We start from the raw sequence: 16,403 nt of genomic DNA, 5'->3' as shown, positions 1-16,403 counted from the left end.
TGGAGTAAAGTCAGAAAACAAATTCCTAGAGTCCACAGCATCTGTAAAAACTACCTCAGGTTCCCAAAATAGGCTTGAGTTGCTACATCAAATAAATATTAACCTCAGGAAGAAACGTCTTTATTGGTCTTGCTGGTCTCTCCTTATACCATTTGGTATGATACTGGTAAGAGCAATGAACTTAATCAAAAAAAGTAGAGCTGTTCTGTACAAAGACTGGGAAGGCAGAGCATTTTGCCTGTAAGTAGCTGCCATGTGAATTTATAATTAACCATCTGACTGAGAATTATGTTTTATTTTATAACTTCAGAGTATTCAGAGTTAGGAATTTAACTGAAAAAGCTGAATTCTACCCCATAATTAATGAACCTCACATATTATGCAGCTATGAAAGGCACTTTATCCCAAAAGGTACTTGGTAAAATAGACAGTATTGCTAGCCAGAAATTATAGAGGCCTCCTTACATCCTAATCTTTGCAAGACAATTTTGTCCACATGAGTTCCAGATATCTTAAATGCCTGCAGTCAAGAGTTGCCAGAGATAGCTGGTTAGAAGCTTCAACTCCCCAAAGAGTTGTGAAGTTGCTAGAAACAACTTATTTTAAATCTGCACAAGTTGGCAGCTGTCCTCCTCTGTTAATAAAGGAGTCCACAAAACAAGAAGACCATTAAGAGAACAGACCCCAGCTGTAACTGCAATGAGAACAGGCATTAGAAGCAAGCCTAGGAAGTGATCCAAGTTCTGACTCAATGATTTTTTTTTTGTTACTATTTTAGAGACAGGATTGATTGAGAATGATTTAATATGTCATCACTAAAGCATAACCAAGAGATTATTACTGCTTCCAAATTATGTTTTAGCCTTGAAATTGCATCCCTCCCACCATAAGCAATTTTTTTCTTACCTTGAAGGGGGAAGGATTAGCAACAGTCAAGTAGCACCTCATACTACAAAAGTTATGGGGAGTAACTGCCAATAGCCTGACACTGCAAGGACCTCACACTCACCTGGCAGAGGAGAGCTCTGACCTGTCTCCATCTTGCACGTCTGCCAGTGCTGCCTCTCAAAATATTGCAGCAGTAGTTGTGTCATTTTAGCTTGTGTCAGTCCTAATTTAGGAGATCAGCTGGGCTTCTCCGACAGGAAACCCACACTGTCCATTACTCTGTGTAGACTATTACTCTCAAGAAAAACATGTTACCTGACAAGTGTCTTAGCTGCCTATAATGCTGCTGAAATAATTGAAGAAATACTTCATGATCTGGCTGGCAGTGGTAGTGCAGCCTACTAAAGCTTTCAGCTTAGGAGATACATCATTTTACTTCAGTGCTAACATAATAATCAAGAACAATACTTTAACTGCTTGACTCATTTTATTTTTATCCCCTTGGCTGCATTTGAGTTTTACAGTGGTTTCTTAAAGATTATTCCTTCTTGTAGACCTCTAGGAGGTAACAGACAAGACTGCAGCAATTGTACATATAAAATTACTTATGTTTACAAATTTTTGGCAATCATAATAACCCGTTTTATCCTATTGCCATTGCCCCAATCATTGAAAAAGAGAGTGTACAATAATTTACATCTGTAGTATTTCAAAGTGCTTGATAGTGATTTTCCAATAATTATTTACAAGTGGCCTATAGACATATGTACAGGTGTTACAAGTTGTGGCTGGAATATGGCTTTCTATGGAAAGTGCTTTATATTTGGTCAGTGATGTTACTGACTAACCAACCCAAGGGTTACTGATAAAACTGTAACCACTAACAGCTGAATTGTTATGGACAGGTATTTACAGAATTGTTAAGCTGTAGAAAATAACTATTTACACAAGTGTTCCATAAATACAGAAAGTATCTTCTTTCTTCCAAGAATGGAGGAAGTCCTTCAGCCACAAACCTGGTTACTATCCCCAAAGAGTGTAAGACACAAGTAAACTGAAAGTGATTGCTGATCCAGTGCTCACGCCATATCATCATCTGTGCTGACAACAGATATCTGTAAAAAAGTAAGTACAAGTTAGCTACAGCTGCACTAATAGAAGACAAAGCAACACACATCATTGCTAATTCTGCAGGCTAGTGACCACATTCAGCACAGATTACTCCATCCTAGGTACAGACATTAGCTACCTACCAGAACTTTAACCTTAATTATAGGGTAAAGTTGTCAGTTGATTCAGCCCAGTAGTGCCTGCAGCCAGCAGCTATCAAAAGCAGAGACCTCTCCTAAATTCAATTCAGGTATCATTTGGCAGTCTTCCTACTCCAATTATTAAACCTGGAGTCTCAGACATAATAGGTTTACTTACTGCAGGGTAGGTGTGTCCTACTGAACCACTGTGTCTTCCAATATCAATTGTGAGGTCCTCTTCTGTGGTTTTTAGGTAAACTGGATTATCAAAATTCATGCTTTTCATGTTCTTGCGCTGCCAGTTACGCCACATGAAGTAGCCAGCTGCTGCAGCCATCATCAGCAATACTGCAAGGAGATAAAGAGATTGCAAACATGGAGCAGAGTCAGGTCAAGCTCCTAAGAGTGGCTTGTCCCATGACATGGTGTCCAAAAGGCTAGTAAATGCTCTACTCACCAGCAGGAAGAATGATCCAAACTGCTGATGTTCTTCCAGCTGCAGTTACTTCAGAGGTTGTACCACTAGTGTTGAATGCTGCATGAGAATTTGACGCAGTGAGCTTGCATACTGACAGGCTGGCAGATAGTGTCATATGCAAGCATTTCCCAAACCCAGAAGCTCCTATTTGATTAGCTTCTCTGCTAGAACAGCCTAACATGCTTCATCCTGTATTAGTTGGAAGCTTTCTTTATTGCTTGCCTTTTCTGAGCACTCCTGGGATTTCATGGAACCTACAGATTCCACACTGTCCTATGCGAACTAAATCTGTTTAACACATGCTCCAGCTGCTACACTACACAAGTGATCTGGCCTCTGTTCTCTACTTGCATGCAAAGGAAAAAGCTTCCATGTGGGCTAGTTGGTCAGTTTGCATTTAATTTCTCTAATGTTTAGCAGTGTGAGTTATTGGGACCAGTACCTCCAGGAACTAGTCCAACAGTTGGAGATTTTTCTGTTGTGCTGGTATCTTTAGCCTCAGTGTAAGCCACAGTTGTTCCAGTACCTGAAACTAATTATAGATCAAGAACTAATTATAGATCAGTTAATCCTGAAGTTCTGCAATGGCTTTGCTATGAGAGCCATGGTAGTGAAGGTTCAGCAGATGGCAAAAATGATCATGCAGGTTGTTAGCTTAACTGGGAACACTGACTTTAACTATTTCACTAGCACACCCTCAGCAGAGAGTTTTTGATGAAAATAGTTCCAAGAACAAGGCCAGGCAGTTAATCAGGAATGAATTACAGGCATTTAAAGTCACAATAGTCACAAGCCATCCCACCCCTCCCATAAGGTTTTCTGAATAAGATTTTAGTTTTACAAGTTTACTGGTTAGGTACAGCCTTTGATACCCATAGCAGCCTTTTAGAACAGCCAAGGGAGGCCAGCATCCTGGGATTTAGCACTCTGTGGCAGTCAGAATCAATATGCAATACAGTCAGTGGCACCTTGGAGTTTCTAGTTCCACTCCACAGGACAAAGCAAGCCTGCTGCATAGTCAGTAGTGACAACTCTAGTACAGCAGCATGCTCATCTGGACAGAAAGGGAGGTACAAGCTTCCTCGAGCAGCAACATTAGCCAATCACCTTTTGATCTGTGTATTAATAGGTACAGCCATGTTAGTTTATACCCCTGTTTTGGAAGAGGCTGAGTATGTTTTGTCCTTGTGCTTGCTGTCTGCAGAAAGCCATGGAGGTACAAGATCTTGTTGCAAATGATGATGATGACGCAGAAGCAAAGCATGGACTTTGAACAGCACCTACAGACTCTAAGGGCCATATTAATGCATAAGGACCTCCCCTCCAGGATTAATTACATCAGATTAATTTTAGCAAAGCTGTAGCCTATAGCACTGTATTTCCTTCCCCCTAATGGTTCAATACTCTCATACTCCTTCCCCATTCATCCTAGGAAAGATCTCAGTTGTGTTACAGTACCTGTACATCTCAGACCATCCTCCTGCAAGAAGTACCCAGCAGGACATGCACAGGTGTACTTTGGAGAATGTTCATTTATCTGAGGAGCAGGCAGGCACAGGTAGCTACAGCCTCCATTTGCCATGTGCTCTTCACACCAGTTCCTACCTGTTGGTACAGCAATTCAGGAGTGAACAAGAGTAAGCCTTCATGCTCCAGGTGTGCAGAAGTATTTGCTCAGTAATTGTTTTAGTAAAATTACATGTCTCAGCTGGTTATAGATTTATATCTGCTCTGCCCAAGAAAGACCAATTGCAACTAGACCTCTCAACCCCCATGTGGCTGCCTATATCAGAAGCTCCAAGAGCAGGAGTAGGAATGGACAGCTGTACAGTGAAGGGATACCATTTGCCACCATCCAGGCAGGGCAGGCTTCTTACAAGTATGCACTCACTGAACTATAAACTGTATTGAAATTACCTGAAGGCTGAACAAGTTCATGATACACAATGATGTCCTGTGCATCATTGAGGTTGTTCACAAGGGTAACCAAATCAGTTCCAGTAAATTTGTTCGCACCATAGACTGCCTCATTCTCTCCGTCAATCCAGTACACACGGTCCTAGAAGACAATGTCATTGCATCCCATTACCTCCATGATGCTTATCAGCCCCATACCAGCAAGAAGAGGATCTTTGACAATGACTATAGGAAGTCATGCTTACCTCAAAAATGGTTAGAGCAAGAGGATGAGGAAGGAACATGTGTGACTTCAGCACAATTCTACGATCCTGGCCATTCAAGTCCACACTTGACAGCATGTGTAGTTTGGAATCAAGCCAGTACAGGCGGCTTTTTACAAGATCTAGGAGGGGGAAACACCAATACATTTAGTGTCCACATGGAGGAAACCTCCAAAGCTCGCTGCAAGAATTGAAACACGCACAGGTTTGAGAATGGTGGCAGTGTTGCCCTAGTTTCTTACCATTCCAGCATAGAGAGAGCTGCTGCAGTGATGCCTATGTGGCCTGTGCCTCAACTATAATATACAGCAGTTCAGGAAAAGTTAGTATTTCAGTATCTGAGAAGTGTTGATGCCTGTTGCAGTGTCTTCAGGCATACAGAAGCTTCCCTTTCTTAGAAGCTGAAAATACTTCTCTGAAGAATGACCTTGGCTTTTGTAGCAAAAAAATTGCTTAAGCTCCAGAATACCTCTGGCAGAGACAAGTTCAACATACCTAGAGCAATTCCATTAGGCCATTGGATTTCTGTTGTCACAAGCTGCTGTCTGTCAAATCCATTCATTCCTGCTTTTTCAATTTTTGCTGGCTCACCCCAGTCTGACCAGTACATAAAGCTGTGAAGCAGAATTTATGTTGTATGATGCACTATAGTACTGTGTAGTATCACTCTTTATTATGACCAATAACTAACAAAGGCTACCTAAGTCAGTTATCAGAACATGTAGTTGGTAGGTGCACTCTTTTAAAAGAACCTGGACAAATACTCACCCAGAAATAGGATCTACAGCAATAGAAGCTGGCTCTCTCAGCTCAGAGAGAAACAAAACCTTTCTTTTTGTGCCATCTAGGCTAGCCACTGAAATGGTCTTTGCAGTTGAGTCTGACCAGTAGATGTTCTTATAAACCCAGTCAACAGCAATTCCTGCAGGGCTGTGTATGTTGTCCAGGATTCTGATGTGTGTTCCAACTTTATCACGGGTATCAATAGAGGCACTGGAAGACAAGAATTACTTGCTTTCAACCACTTCCACTGCAGATACTATCCCTTGGCACACCTCAGCAAATACTGCACAAGATTTCAGGCAGAAGATGCATGTGGGACTTTCCACAGAGTGCCTTTTGTACAAATGTAGCAGCAGTTACTAGGAAGTGCAACAGGCATACACATTGGTAGCTGTGGGAGTTTGCATCAACTGAACTTTGTCTTTAGGACACCAGGAATCTAGTTTTCATTACCAGAGACTAGAGAAAGAGCTTGGGTAAAACCATGGGATGCTTTAGGGAAGTACACTAGGTTCAGAAGCTAAGTCCATTTACCTGAAGATTGCTTTCTGGCTGAAGTCTGCCCAGTAAAGCTTTTGCTCAGCAATATCAGCATCTAGAGCTATAGAGTTTCTTAGCTGCTCTACAAGCTGAATGTATTCTTTTCTCTCAAGGCCAATCTTCCTTATGTCCCGGCGGTTGGTGAAAATTAGACTTGGTTCTTTCCCTGTGAAAAGAGTTTGTTATCTGTATTTCTGGATATTCAGTCACATACTTTTCTTTTACAAAAAGTTTTAAGAGTCATCATGTTTAGTATTTGCCATTCCACACTTGCTAGCAGATGCTGACAGAGGTCTTGGCTGTACCATACCTCATCCTTTTCTCCCTCCACAACTTGATGGGGAGGATCCTCCTGCCCAGGGAGCAGACACAAGCAGTTTATGTCAGGTAGCTTTAAGTACTGTATCATGGCATCATTTGAAGTGTTAGTAGTGATCAGTAACACCATAATAGCTAGGGTAAAATCCACAGTAGTATAAACAGTACATCATTTGCTGACTCATTTTAAAGTGGGGATATGAAAGTCATGTCAACACTCACCAACTGCCTTGCACACCCCAGTAGCAAGATCCATCTGATAGCCACGGCTACATTCACATTTGTAGCCCCCTTTCAGGTTGATACAGATCTGACTACATATGCCAGGGTTCTGACATTCATCAATATCTGTAAAAACAAAAATTTAATTTATGCTCACTTCCAATATCACCAGTAGAGTCCATGTTAAACTACTAGATACGTACCTCCACAGGTTCTCCTGTCCAGAAGCTCAAACCCAGCTGGACAGTCACATTCATAGCCAATAATGAGATCTCTGCAGATATGAGAGCATCCGCCGTTGTTCACCAGACATTCATCGATGTCTAGAAGAGAGAATTGGCCACTTCTGAGAAGGCATTCTTGTTTAGTTTTATAGTCTTAGCCATGGAGCACTTCTCCAGGTACACATCCACTTTCTAACAATGCCTGTCACACCTGATAAACTGTTCTGGCACCCAAAGTCATATACAAGAGAACCCCCTCAAATTCACGTTCACTCAGCTACCAGCACTTTCTCTGTGTTACAAGCAGGCAGCAATAAAGATTGAGGTTCCTGAAGCTTCAGTGTTTCTAATGCATTCAGGTGCTTTCCTGACTACAAAGAAATCATCCTATCAGCCAGTTTGGCTAAGATAAAACTAGCCTATTAACTAGGTTGGTCTCAGTTGCAAATTTGCCACCAAGAAGTGCCAATGGGCATTCCAGCTGACATCTGACAACTCAGAGGCTATATCTAAGCATATCTAGTAATCAGCATTGTGCAAAGAGTTTATTCACTTACTACACTCCTTGAGGGGCTCATCACTCCAGTCCTTGCAGTCTCTCTGCTGGTTACACACTTTATTGATATCTATGCATTCTCCACTTCTGCACTTGAATTTGCCAGGTCCAGAGCACTGAATAACTGACATAAAGAAGATTGTGAGGGTGACTCCCAACTTCAACAGATATTCTGCAAAGACTTTATTCTTGCTCAGTTCCACACTTACCATTGTTACAATTTGCTTCATCTGTGCCATCCAGACAATCTCTCACACCATTGCACTGCCTAGTCCCATGGATGCAGTTCCCATCTTCACATCTGAACTGGTCTGGTCTGCAGGTCCGAGAAGCTGAGGACACAGTCATTACAGACTTTTACTCCTGAGGTTTACTGAAGCAAAGGAAATAAAAGAGGAGTCAAGCAGTACCTCCTAGAGAAGGACCAAGTGAACTTACGGCAGTTGATTTCATCACTTCCATCCTTGCAGTCAGGATCTCCATCACAGCGCCACTTTTTGTGGATACATTCACCTGAGCCACACTGCACCTCACTGGCAGAGCACTTCACAGAAGGTGCAGGCTGGCGGCCACATTGCTCTAGAGACTCATCTGAGTGGTCAGAGCAGTCAGCATCATCATCACACACCCAGCTGAGGGGAATGCAAGTCGAGCTCTTGCACTGGAACTCATGAACTCCACAGGTAGGAGGTGCACACTCCAGCTCATCACTACCATCACTGCAGTCATCTTGACCATTGCAGACAAAGCTCTTGGAAATACATTGCCCACTGCTGCATGTGAAGTCTGCTGGACTACAAGTCACATTGCCTGGGGTAATGGGAGTAAGAGAGATTAGTACATTGTCACAAGAAGGCTGACTTTTGTGTGAAGATACTTTGTCTTTCAGCTGCTAGCTGACTCAATATCAGCATCCTGTATAAGGCAATAGGGACGCCTAAATGACCACCTACAGGACACTTGAGTTGCACAGACCATCCTCATTGCCTTTGGGCATTGTAAGTGATAGGCATCAGATTAGAACTACTGAGTGAAAATAACCTTCTGAAGTAGCTAGGCTGTCCTGCACTTCAGATTGCAAGTCTTTCAGAAAACAGGGTCTAACCCTGTGAACCAAAGACAGAAGGTAAAAGAAATGCTAACTCAAGAGTATGGACTAAGATTAAGGTAGTCTGATGGTCAGCATGTACTGTAATTTGAAATTAAAGTGTTTTGTACTGGTCCCCAGGACAGCAGTGCCCCATTTGCTTGGACCAGTAGGGATAACAGACCAAGATCTTGCATGAGTTGATCCTGTGGTTAAGCACACCCATGCAATTTATGTCAGTACAAATTATGCTGGTTTAATAGCAATGTAGCTAATAGCTCAGTACGCCTAGGTTCATAGTTTTATCAGCTTCATTAGAAACACTGTAGATTTACTTGTAGATTAAGGCATTAGTTTGTTGAGTAAGATGGCAACTCCACAGACACATAGCAAAATTCTGGAGATCTGTGTCTCATTAGGTCATCCACGCAAGGTGGTTCTGATGGAAGCCAGCCCTGTGGCTTTGGTTACAGCTAGTATGTCTCAGGACACCTCAGAAAACTCATATGTATGCAAATTCTTTTGAATAAGCCAGGAATGCTGGCTCCAATGCTGCAATGGCAGCTTTACTTGCATACCAGCCTGAAGTTCTGTCTCCACCACCCCAGCCACCCAAACATCAGAAATCCAGCTCCACAGATATTTCAGGTTAGGACTATAAGGTAGGTTAGCCACGCTCTTTGCTAAAAGTTGCTACTACACTTTTAGGAGACAATTTGTTAATATAAGCAGCAATTTCAGGAACTCTCCAGAAAACAAGTTCTGACAGTTGGCTTGCCAAGTGACTAAACATACCTATGGCTACTGCCAAAATTAGCAGAGAAAAAAAACACACATTAAAAAGCTTACATTATTGTAGCTCTTAATTTGGCAGGATAAAGGATTGTTACAAAAAGTTTGCTTTAACTAGCTGCAAAACAAGATTAATGTAGGAGAGATATTGATATTATCAAATATTTATCTTCCCAGATGTACTGCCCAGGTAGCTCCTTTCCAGACAAGTCAATTTCAAATAGAGTTATGCAACCGTCATTTCTCTCCTTACCACAATTCTGTTCATCTTCTTCACTGTCACAGTCTTTTTCACCATCACATTTCCAGGACACTGGGATACACTGAGTTGACTGAGGACCACAGCTTATTTCATTTACCCGGCATGTTCTTGTGTCTATTGAAAAAAAGTTTTAGTTCAATCTAGGAGCCACTGATCTTGGATATCAGCATTTGTGCTGAAAATTGAGACTGAAAGGCTTCAGGTCTGGACAAAGTTGCAATTATTTAGATGCCAACATCTGTATAAATTGATGGAAAAGGCTATACTATTCTGTAATGTTCAGTTAAAAAAGATATTTCTAATTCCTAAGAGATTAATATTTTAAGGGTACCTTTGTAGTGGTGTAGCTTTGTGACTGCATGCTGATTACACTGTAGCAGCTTGAACTACAACAAGTAGTAGTAGGGAGGAGTAATGCCAAAGTGCACTAGAACTTGGGCTGAAATATTCCCCACTGTGGATCCTACTGATACAGGAAAATGACACTTGCTATACTATAGATCTATACTGCTTGATGAGTTATGATACTTCAGACCAGAGCCTTAATCCTGAGACCTCACAGTCAAGCCTCTGCACTACTGCTTCCCACACCCAACAGGTAGTCAGATACCCAGTCCCTACATTAGCTCTATAGTACTGGGGCTGCACTTGCAAAGCAGCTGCCTTGGAGAATAGCAATCACTTGGTGGACAAGCCACAGTGACAGGCCTATCGTGTTCTCCTTGCTGCTTCTGACTGTGGGGAAAACCTGGTACTTGCTATCTCTTACCAGTGCAAGTTCAAGAGTGCCCACTCAGTTCTGCATCTTTTTAAGCAGTAAAAAGTCTCCTCAGGGCCCCGACAAGGCCAAGCACTTAGGAAGGTGCTCCCCAAGACAAGTTCATCCCTGCTTCAGGAGGAGAGCCAGACTGCAAGCAGGCAGGAAGTCAAAATGCTCCTCCCCAGAGGCCTGGCTACACACCATGCCAGGTTCACTTACGGCACAGTTCGGAACTCTCATCAGACCCATCCTCACAGTCGGGATCCCCATCACACTGCCATCTGTTAGGCACACATTGACCACTGAGGCATACAAAGTCAGATTCGGCACACGTCTTCTTCACTGCAAGGGAGAAAAAGACACTTGTTTAGGTACCAGAGCTTAGCTTATTTATTGCTAACAGGGATCAGCTTTGCTGCCCTAGAAAGTTATTCAATGTCCTTGGTTTGTGGATGCCTGGTGTTGCCCCCCACCAACCTAGTAAACAGTGCTGTTGAGTAGGAAGTGGTCAAATATTTCTCTGTGCACAGAGAAGCATTTACATTCATCTAATCAGGCAATGAAGGACCACTATTGCTAAGGAGACTAAGCAGGTTAGTTTATATTAGCCGCTGCTTTGAACAGACCTAAGTTAAAATAAGGTCTGCTGATATTAATATTTAGGTTTTGAACTCTGAGTTTATAGTCAAGGCATTTGATTTGTCATTACCAAAGCATGGTACTATGTAACTCTAGGGTAGTAGTTTAGGCCTGCCTGAGGAGACTGGCAGTTCAACCACATCAGTGATGGATATAGAGTATGCTTTGCCTGGTCTCCAAGTAAATCTAGTCATCTATCTTGGCTTCTATGCCTGCTTAAAGCAAGGGTTGGCAGCCAAAGCTAGACTTAATGTTTATAGGAGACACAGCAGAATCACTTCCACATATAAAACAGGGCTTTTAGACATGGAATAGCCAACAGCAGAGTGCTAATAGCAAACATTTTCTATTATGTATTCAAGAAACAAATGAGAACAGGCTTATATTCTGTTCCTGTCAGTCATCACTCTCACAAGTGAAGAATTTTGGTCACAAGCTTTGTCTCAGTTGCCAATTTCAGGAGAGTTAGATAACACTCAGGAAAATTCAATTGCCACAGATGGGTACAAGGAATCAATAGTGGTTATTCTAAGAAATTTGTCCTTGTGTTCCAACTGCCTGAAGTACTGGGCAGGAAAGTATCTCTCCAGCTATCTCCTGTTAAGTCCCCACTTCCAACTAGCAAGTACTACTACAGAGGTATTATTCTGATTACTTACCACAAGCACTCTCATCACTGCCATCTGAACAGTCTTCATCACCATCACATTTCCAGATTTGAGGAATACAGCGTCCATTACCACATGCAAACTGGGATTCTTCACATTTTGCTCTCGCACCTTCAATGAAAAAAGGAACCTACACCTCAATACTGTTAAGCAATACCTTCTTGCTTTCCCCACTGATCAAGAAGCTACCCAGCCTAATCAAGAGCATAACATCAACACAAAACCAGATCTGAGCTCCAAATTTCTGCAATCACCTTATTCAATCATGAAAGTAAAGCCAAAAGCTTTCCTTCACAGTACAAGAGCAGAGTTTAAGCACCACAGCCGTTCACCTGCCAAACAGCAGCAAACAGTCTCAGTGTTATTCTCACTCAGTTTTCCTCTGGAAGGCAGGGTCAAGCTTACAAAAATGCGTCCCCACAATTACTTTTGCTGCCTCGCAACTAGCATCACATTCTCAAAACTCTTCAAACTTTAAGCAAACTGGGTTTAAATTTGATTCATGTCAAGCCAGATTAGCATTTCAATGCTCTGCTGCTAACACATTACAGCAGAATCCCCAAGACATCTGTAAAGGTAGCTTAGATAACTGCTTTGTAGCTGAGCAAGTTTTCATGCTTTATGTTACCCCTCAAAAAGTGGCATCCAGAGACATTCCTTGGTATACATCAAAAGAAGTGTGATGCTAAAAGAGCAAGGTAATTCATCACTTCCTTCTGGAATGAAGTCCATTGTCTCACAACTGGTAAGTCTTGGTTTGCTAGTATGTTTGAGTAAGGTACTGCTTTCTGCAAGATCCTTAGAATGCATTTTCCAGTGTATCTTCAGCTCTACAACTGTATGACCCCATCCCTCAAGGGAATGTGCTTTGTCTTGGAAGTCCTGTTATAACTGTCACTAAAAGCAGCAGCCTGCATCTTCAGCAGCTAAGCCAGAGCTGTTCCACTTAATGCACACAGGCAAGTGTGTAAGATTGTGCATCGGTATTGGCTGCACATGCCCAGAGCATGATGCAAGACTCCTGATCCTTCTTGGTTTATTGCATCATTTAGTGAGGGTGCTTTGTCCTGGCATTCAAAGGGCATCAAATTTTAGTAGAGTATTATTTACTATTTTTATATCCTCTCAGTATGACATGCAAAATGCAAGACAGTTTCCAAGCAGAAGGAAGGTACTCAGCCATTGTACATTATATTGGCTAGCCATGAGGCGTGAGGTACTCAAATGCTGGACAGGACAAGCAAGAACATGAGCAATTCTATCTGCTGAATGTCTCATGTAAATCCATGAGCAAAGATGTGAAAAAGCACCTTACTGAGTTCTGCTAATGTTTTAGTAGTCTTATTGGGGGAGTAGAGCAGTAAGCCAGTTGTAAGAACAAAGTTAACAACTTTATTTATGGGAACTGTGTTTAAAAAGTACCAAAAATCAGAACATCAGTTATTGTGTATACTGTTTCCATTCCCTTGTTTCCTTTTCTGGTTGGGAATTACACCAGCATGTGCTTTCTAATAGCGTGGCTTTGTAAAGCTGCTACTACTACTTGGTCATGAGCTGCCAGTCAATTAGCTTGCCTTGTGCTAGACAGCACACACAGCCACCTAAGAGTGGGAGTAGATGCCACAATTAGAAGCTTGTTGTAAGCCTGATACCTTGTTGTCCAGCAACCTCTAAAAGAAGTTTAGAGTTGTGGGCCCTGGTGACATATTTCAGGTTTTACTGTACTACTGCATGAAATAAAATATGCAACAACTGACTCCTGCTAGTTTCAGGACTTCCTCATCCAGGCGTTCAGAGTGGGAACAGTCAACCTTTCCCAAAATAGCATACAGAGATATTAGACTAAGCCTGCCACTAAGGAGATCCCAAAATAACTCCATGGCCCTTAGTTACTCTGTTTCAAGCTAGAATAACCAGAAAAGGATTGCTAAGGCTGCCTAGTACATTGTGACTTACAAATGTAACACCATTTTTGATCAAATGCTACAGGGAAGCTACACACAAGGCTAACAGAAACCAGAGCTGAGCTTGAAGCAACAGCTGTAACTTTACAATTACAATCCTAGCAACAAACTGTTCCAAGAATATATCATTGCTTCTGCAGCTGATACCAAGTGAAATGTCAGAGCAACTACTTTTAGCCCACAAACAAGTAAAAAAAATCGACAAGACCTAACATCTACACAGGTGCACAAAGGTAGAGGTCAGCATCTGCTACTGCTTCTGAAGATGTCTGTCAGACTCTAACAGCCACCTGAAATGAGCTCCAGCTAAGATGGTTAGTTACAGCCAGTAACTCTGATCCCCTGTCCTACAACAAGCACCATTCTACAATGCCAGGTAACCAATTTAGTTAGATACTACCAGTCTAATCCACTGTTATTTGAAGCAATGGAGTCATACCTCAGCTGCAGCTTCATTCACTAGACACCTAATGATTTTTGGATCAGCATCAATTAGCCACTAATGTAAAGCTTCTCTTTATGTGCTCTTCTTACAGTAGAAGCACCTTCACACATTTTCTCGTCACTGGAATACATCTTAGGCTGAAAAACGTTGAGAACGGTAACATCAGAGCCTGTGATTGCTAACACATACTATTTTACTGTTCCCCAGATAACTACTTACTAGAAGCAGCAATGGGTGTAGGGTGAAGGAGCACAGTTACACTGGCTACCCAAGTTAAACTACCTTTCTCCATATCTCTGCTATCACTGTTAGTCTCAGCCCCTTAAGCAAGTTGCCAGATTACTTGTCTGGGCAGCTTCAAACATGTGACACTTGTGTACTGTCATCTGACACCAAGTCCCAGAAAAGCTTCCAACCGTGATTGGGAAACCTTGTAAGAGCTCATATAGGAACCAGCTTAGACTTTTCCCAGACCCTGGCAATTACAACTAGTAGCAGAAGAAAGCTGATGGGGCCACTAACTCAAACTGAAAGAACAATCAGAATAACTTGGTTAGCTAGCCTACTAATTACCATCACTGTGTATCTCTTGTGATGACTTCTGAGCACACTGAAGTAGCACTTTCAGTGTCAGCCAGCTTGATCTTTCATTCTACAACTATTTAACCATGTCTGTTGTGACCAGGCATGTGAGCAACCTACAGGACTGGGAGACAAGAGGTGACTAGGCAGACATTTCTCCTCCCTCTCTTTGTATGAATACTGGATACAACAACATGCTGGCAGGGCTCTACCCAACATACCTGGTGTCTGAACTACCACGCGCTGTTATAGGAAACACTACCAAGATCAGACACTTAGGCCTACTTTAGGACAACAGTCAGGAGATTTAAGAGCAATACGACAATGCAGACTTCCAACTGCCCACCTCCTACCTAGGAGAGCAGGCTGAAGCTCAGCTCCTCAGGGAAGAAAAGAGTCAGCCAAATGATTACTACCTCCATTTAAGAGTAAAATACTTTTAAACGACCATCCAACTGGCTCATTGTGCAGGACCCCCGCCAATACGGGCAAACAGCTTCTACGCCGGGCGGTAGCCCAGGAGCTGGCCACGAGCAGCACTACTGGCGAACGCCCAGCGCCGAGAGCCTGGACCCGGCGCCGGCAGGACCCAGCCTTACCACCAGGTGGAGAACCCTCACGGTGGTTACCCCGGACCCTGAACTAGAGCCATGCCAACACCGCTGGATAACACAAAGCCTAAGTTGCACCGCAGTTTGACAGCACCTTTAACGCCGCGAGCTTCCCAAGCGCTCCTCTTTCGCCCTCCACAATAGAGCCCCAATCCTCCCCGACCCTCTCGCGTTATCCTCAGCCCCTCAGACCCTCCTCCTTAGTATCGATCAGGAAGGCGGGCCCCTCCCGCAGCGGACGGGGGGCTCCCGGGGCTCGGTCCCCCCTCACCGCTCCCGCCGCCCGGGGCCCCGGGGGGAAGGCGGCGCCTCGCCCGGCACGGGGGGCGGCGGGGCCGACGCGGCGGCAGCGCCCCCCTGTTCACCTGGGCCCGCCCCGCTCCCCCCGGGGCAGCGGGCAGGCAGTCCGAAAGACCGGGAGAAAATAACGAGAGCGAGGCAAAAGTAAAAGGCGGTGGGAGACGGCATCGCCGCGGAGGCAGCGGCGGGAGCCGCCCCGGCGGTGCGGGCCCCAGCCCACTCCCCCGGCCCCGCACTCACCGTCGGCGGCGGCGCGCAGGCAGCCAAGGGCGAGCAGCAGCAGCAGCGCCCAGCAGCGCGGGACCCCCCTCCGCTCCGCGCCGCGCCTGCCGCCGGCCGAGGCGCTGGGCTCTCCGCGCTGCCGGTCCAGCCACATCGCCGCGCCGGGGACGGGGTGCGCGGGCAGGCAGGCGCTGCGGGCGGGGAGCCGAGGAGTAGAGGCGGCAGCCGGAGACATGCACGGGGGGAGGCCGTCCCCGCGGCGCTCTTATAGCAGCCGCCCGGCCGCCCTGCGCGCCCGCTAGTGACTCACGGCGCGGCGCCGGGCCCCGGTTGGTTCGCCAGCACCGCCCGCCCCCGCTGCCTCCTCCGCGGCACCTGCTGCCGCCGCGGCGCGCCCGCACACCGCTCGGCGCGGCTCGGCGGGGCACGGGCGGCGCGGTGAGTGGCGCTGCGGCGGCGCGGAGCGGTGAGGTGCTGCGGGCTGAGCCCCCGCGCCCCCCCGCCCGGCCCTCCTTCCGCAGGGCGGGGACGGGCACGGTGCGACCCTGCTGCCAGACCCTGCACCGGGGCGGCGGAGCGCGCAGTCCCGGCGGGAGAGGGTCGGGAGGCGCGGCGGCAGCGACGGCTTTGTT

At 44.8% G+C, this 16,403-nt stretch overlaps 1 protein-coding gene across 2 annotated transcripts; it reads right to left on the bottom strand.

Moving 5' to 3' along the window:
- Positions 1–1,356: 1,356 nt before the first annotated feature.
- VLDLR (very low density lipoprotein receptor) lies at positions 1,357–16,069 on the bottom strand. Of its 2 annotated transcripts, XM_036402923.2 has the most exons (19): positions 15,790–16,069; positions 11,639–11,758; positions 10,560–10,682; positions 9,572–9,694; positions 7,878–8,249; positions 7,649–7,771; positions 7,441–7,563; positions 6,863–6,982; positions 6,660–6,785; positions 6,114–6,285; positions 5,565–5,789; positions 5,292–5,410; positions 4,779–4,918; positions 4,534–4,675; positions 4,075–4,221; positions 3,059–3,148; positions 2,596–2,673; positions 2,317–2,486; positions 1,357–2,003 (listed from the first exon to the last, which is right to left on the bottom strand). In XM_036402923.2, the coding sequence occupies exons 1-19, from the start codon at positions 16,004–16,006 to the stop codon at positions 1,968–1,970; spliced, it is 2,766 nt and encodes a 921-aa protein (XP_036258816.1). In that variant the 5' UTR covers positions 16,007–16,069; the 3' UTR covers positions 1,357–1,967. The 2 variants fall into 2 exon arrangements, with proteins under 2 accessions (XP_036258816.1, XP_036258817.1); XM_036402924.2 differs by lacking the exon at positions 3,059–3,148.
- Positions 16,070–16,403: the final 334 nt, after the last annotated feature.

Source organism: Molothrus ater, chromosome Z (genome assembly GCF_012460135.2).
Source record: "Molothrus ater isolate BHLD 08-10-18 breed brown headed cowbird chromosome Z, BPBGC_Mater_1.1, whole genome shotgun sequence".
Classification (NCBI taxonomy): domain Eukaryota; kingdom Metazoa; phylum Chordata; class Aves; order Passeriformes; family Icteridae; genus Molothrus; species Molothrus ater.
Note: the sequence above shows the minus strand (reverse complement) of the source record. Positions and strands in the feature narration are given on the sequence as shown.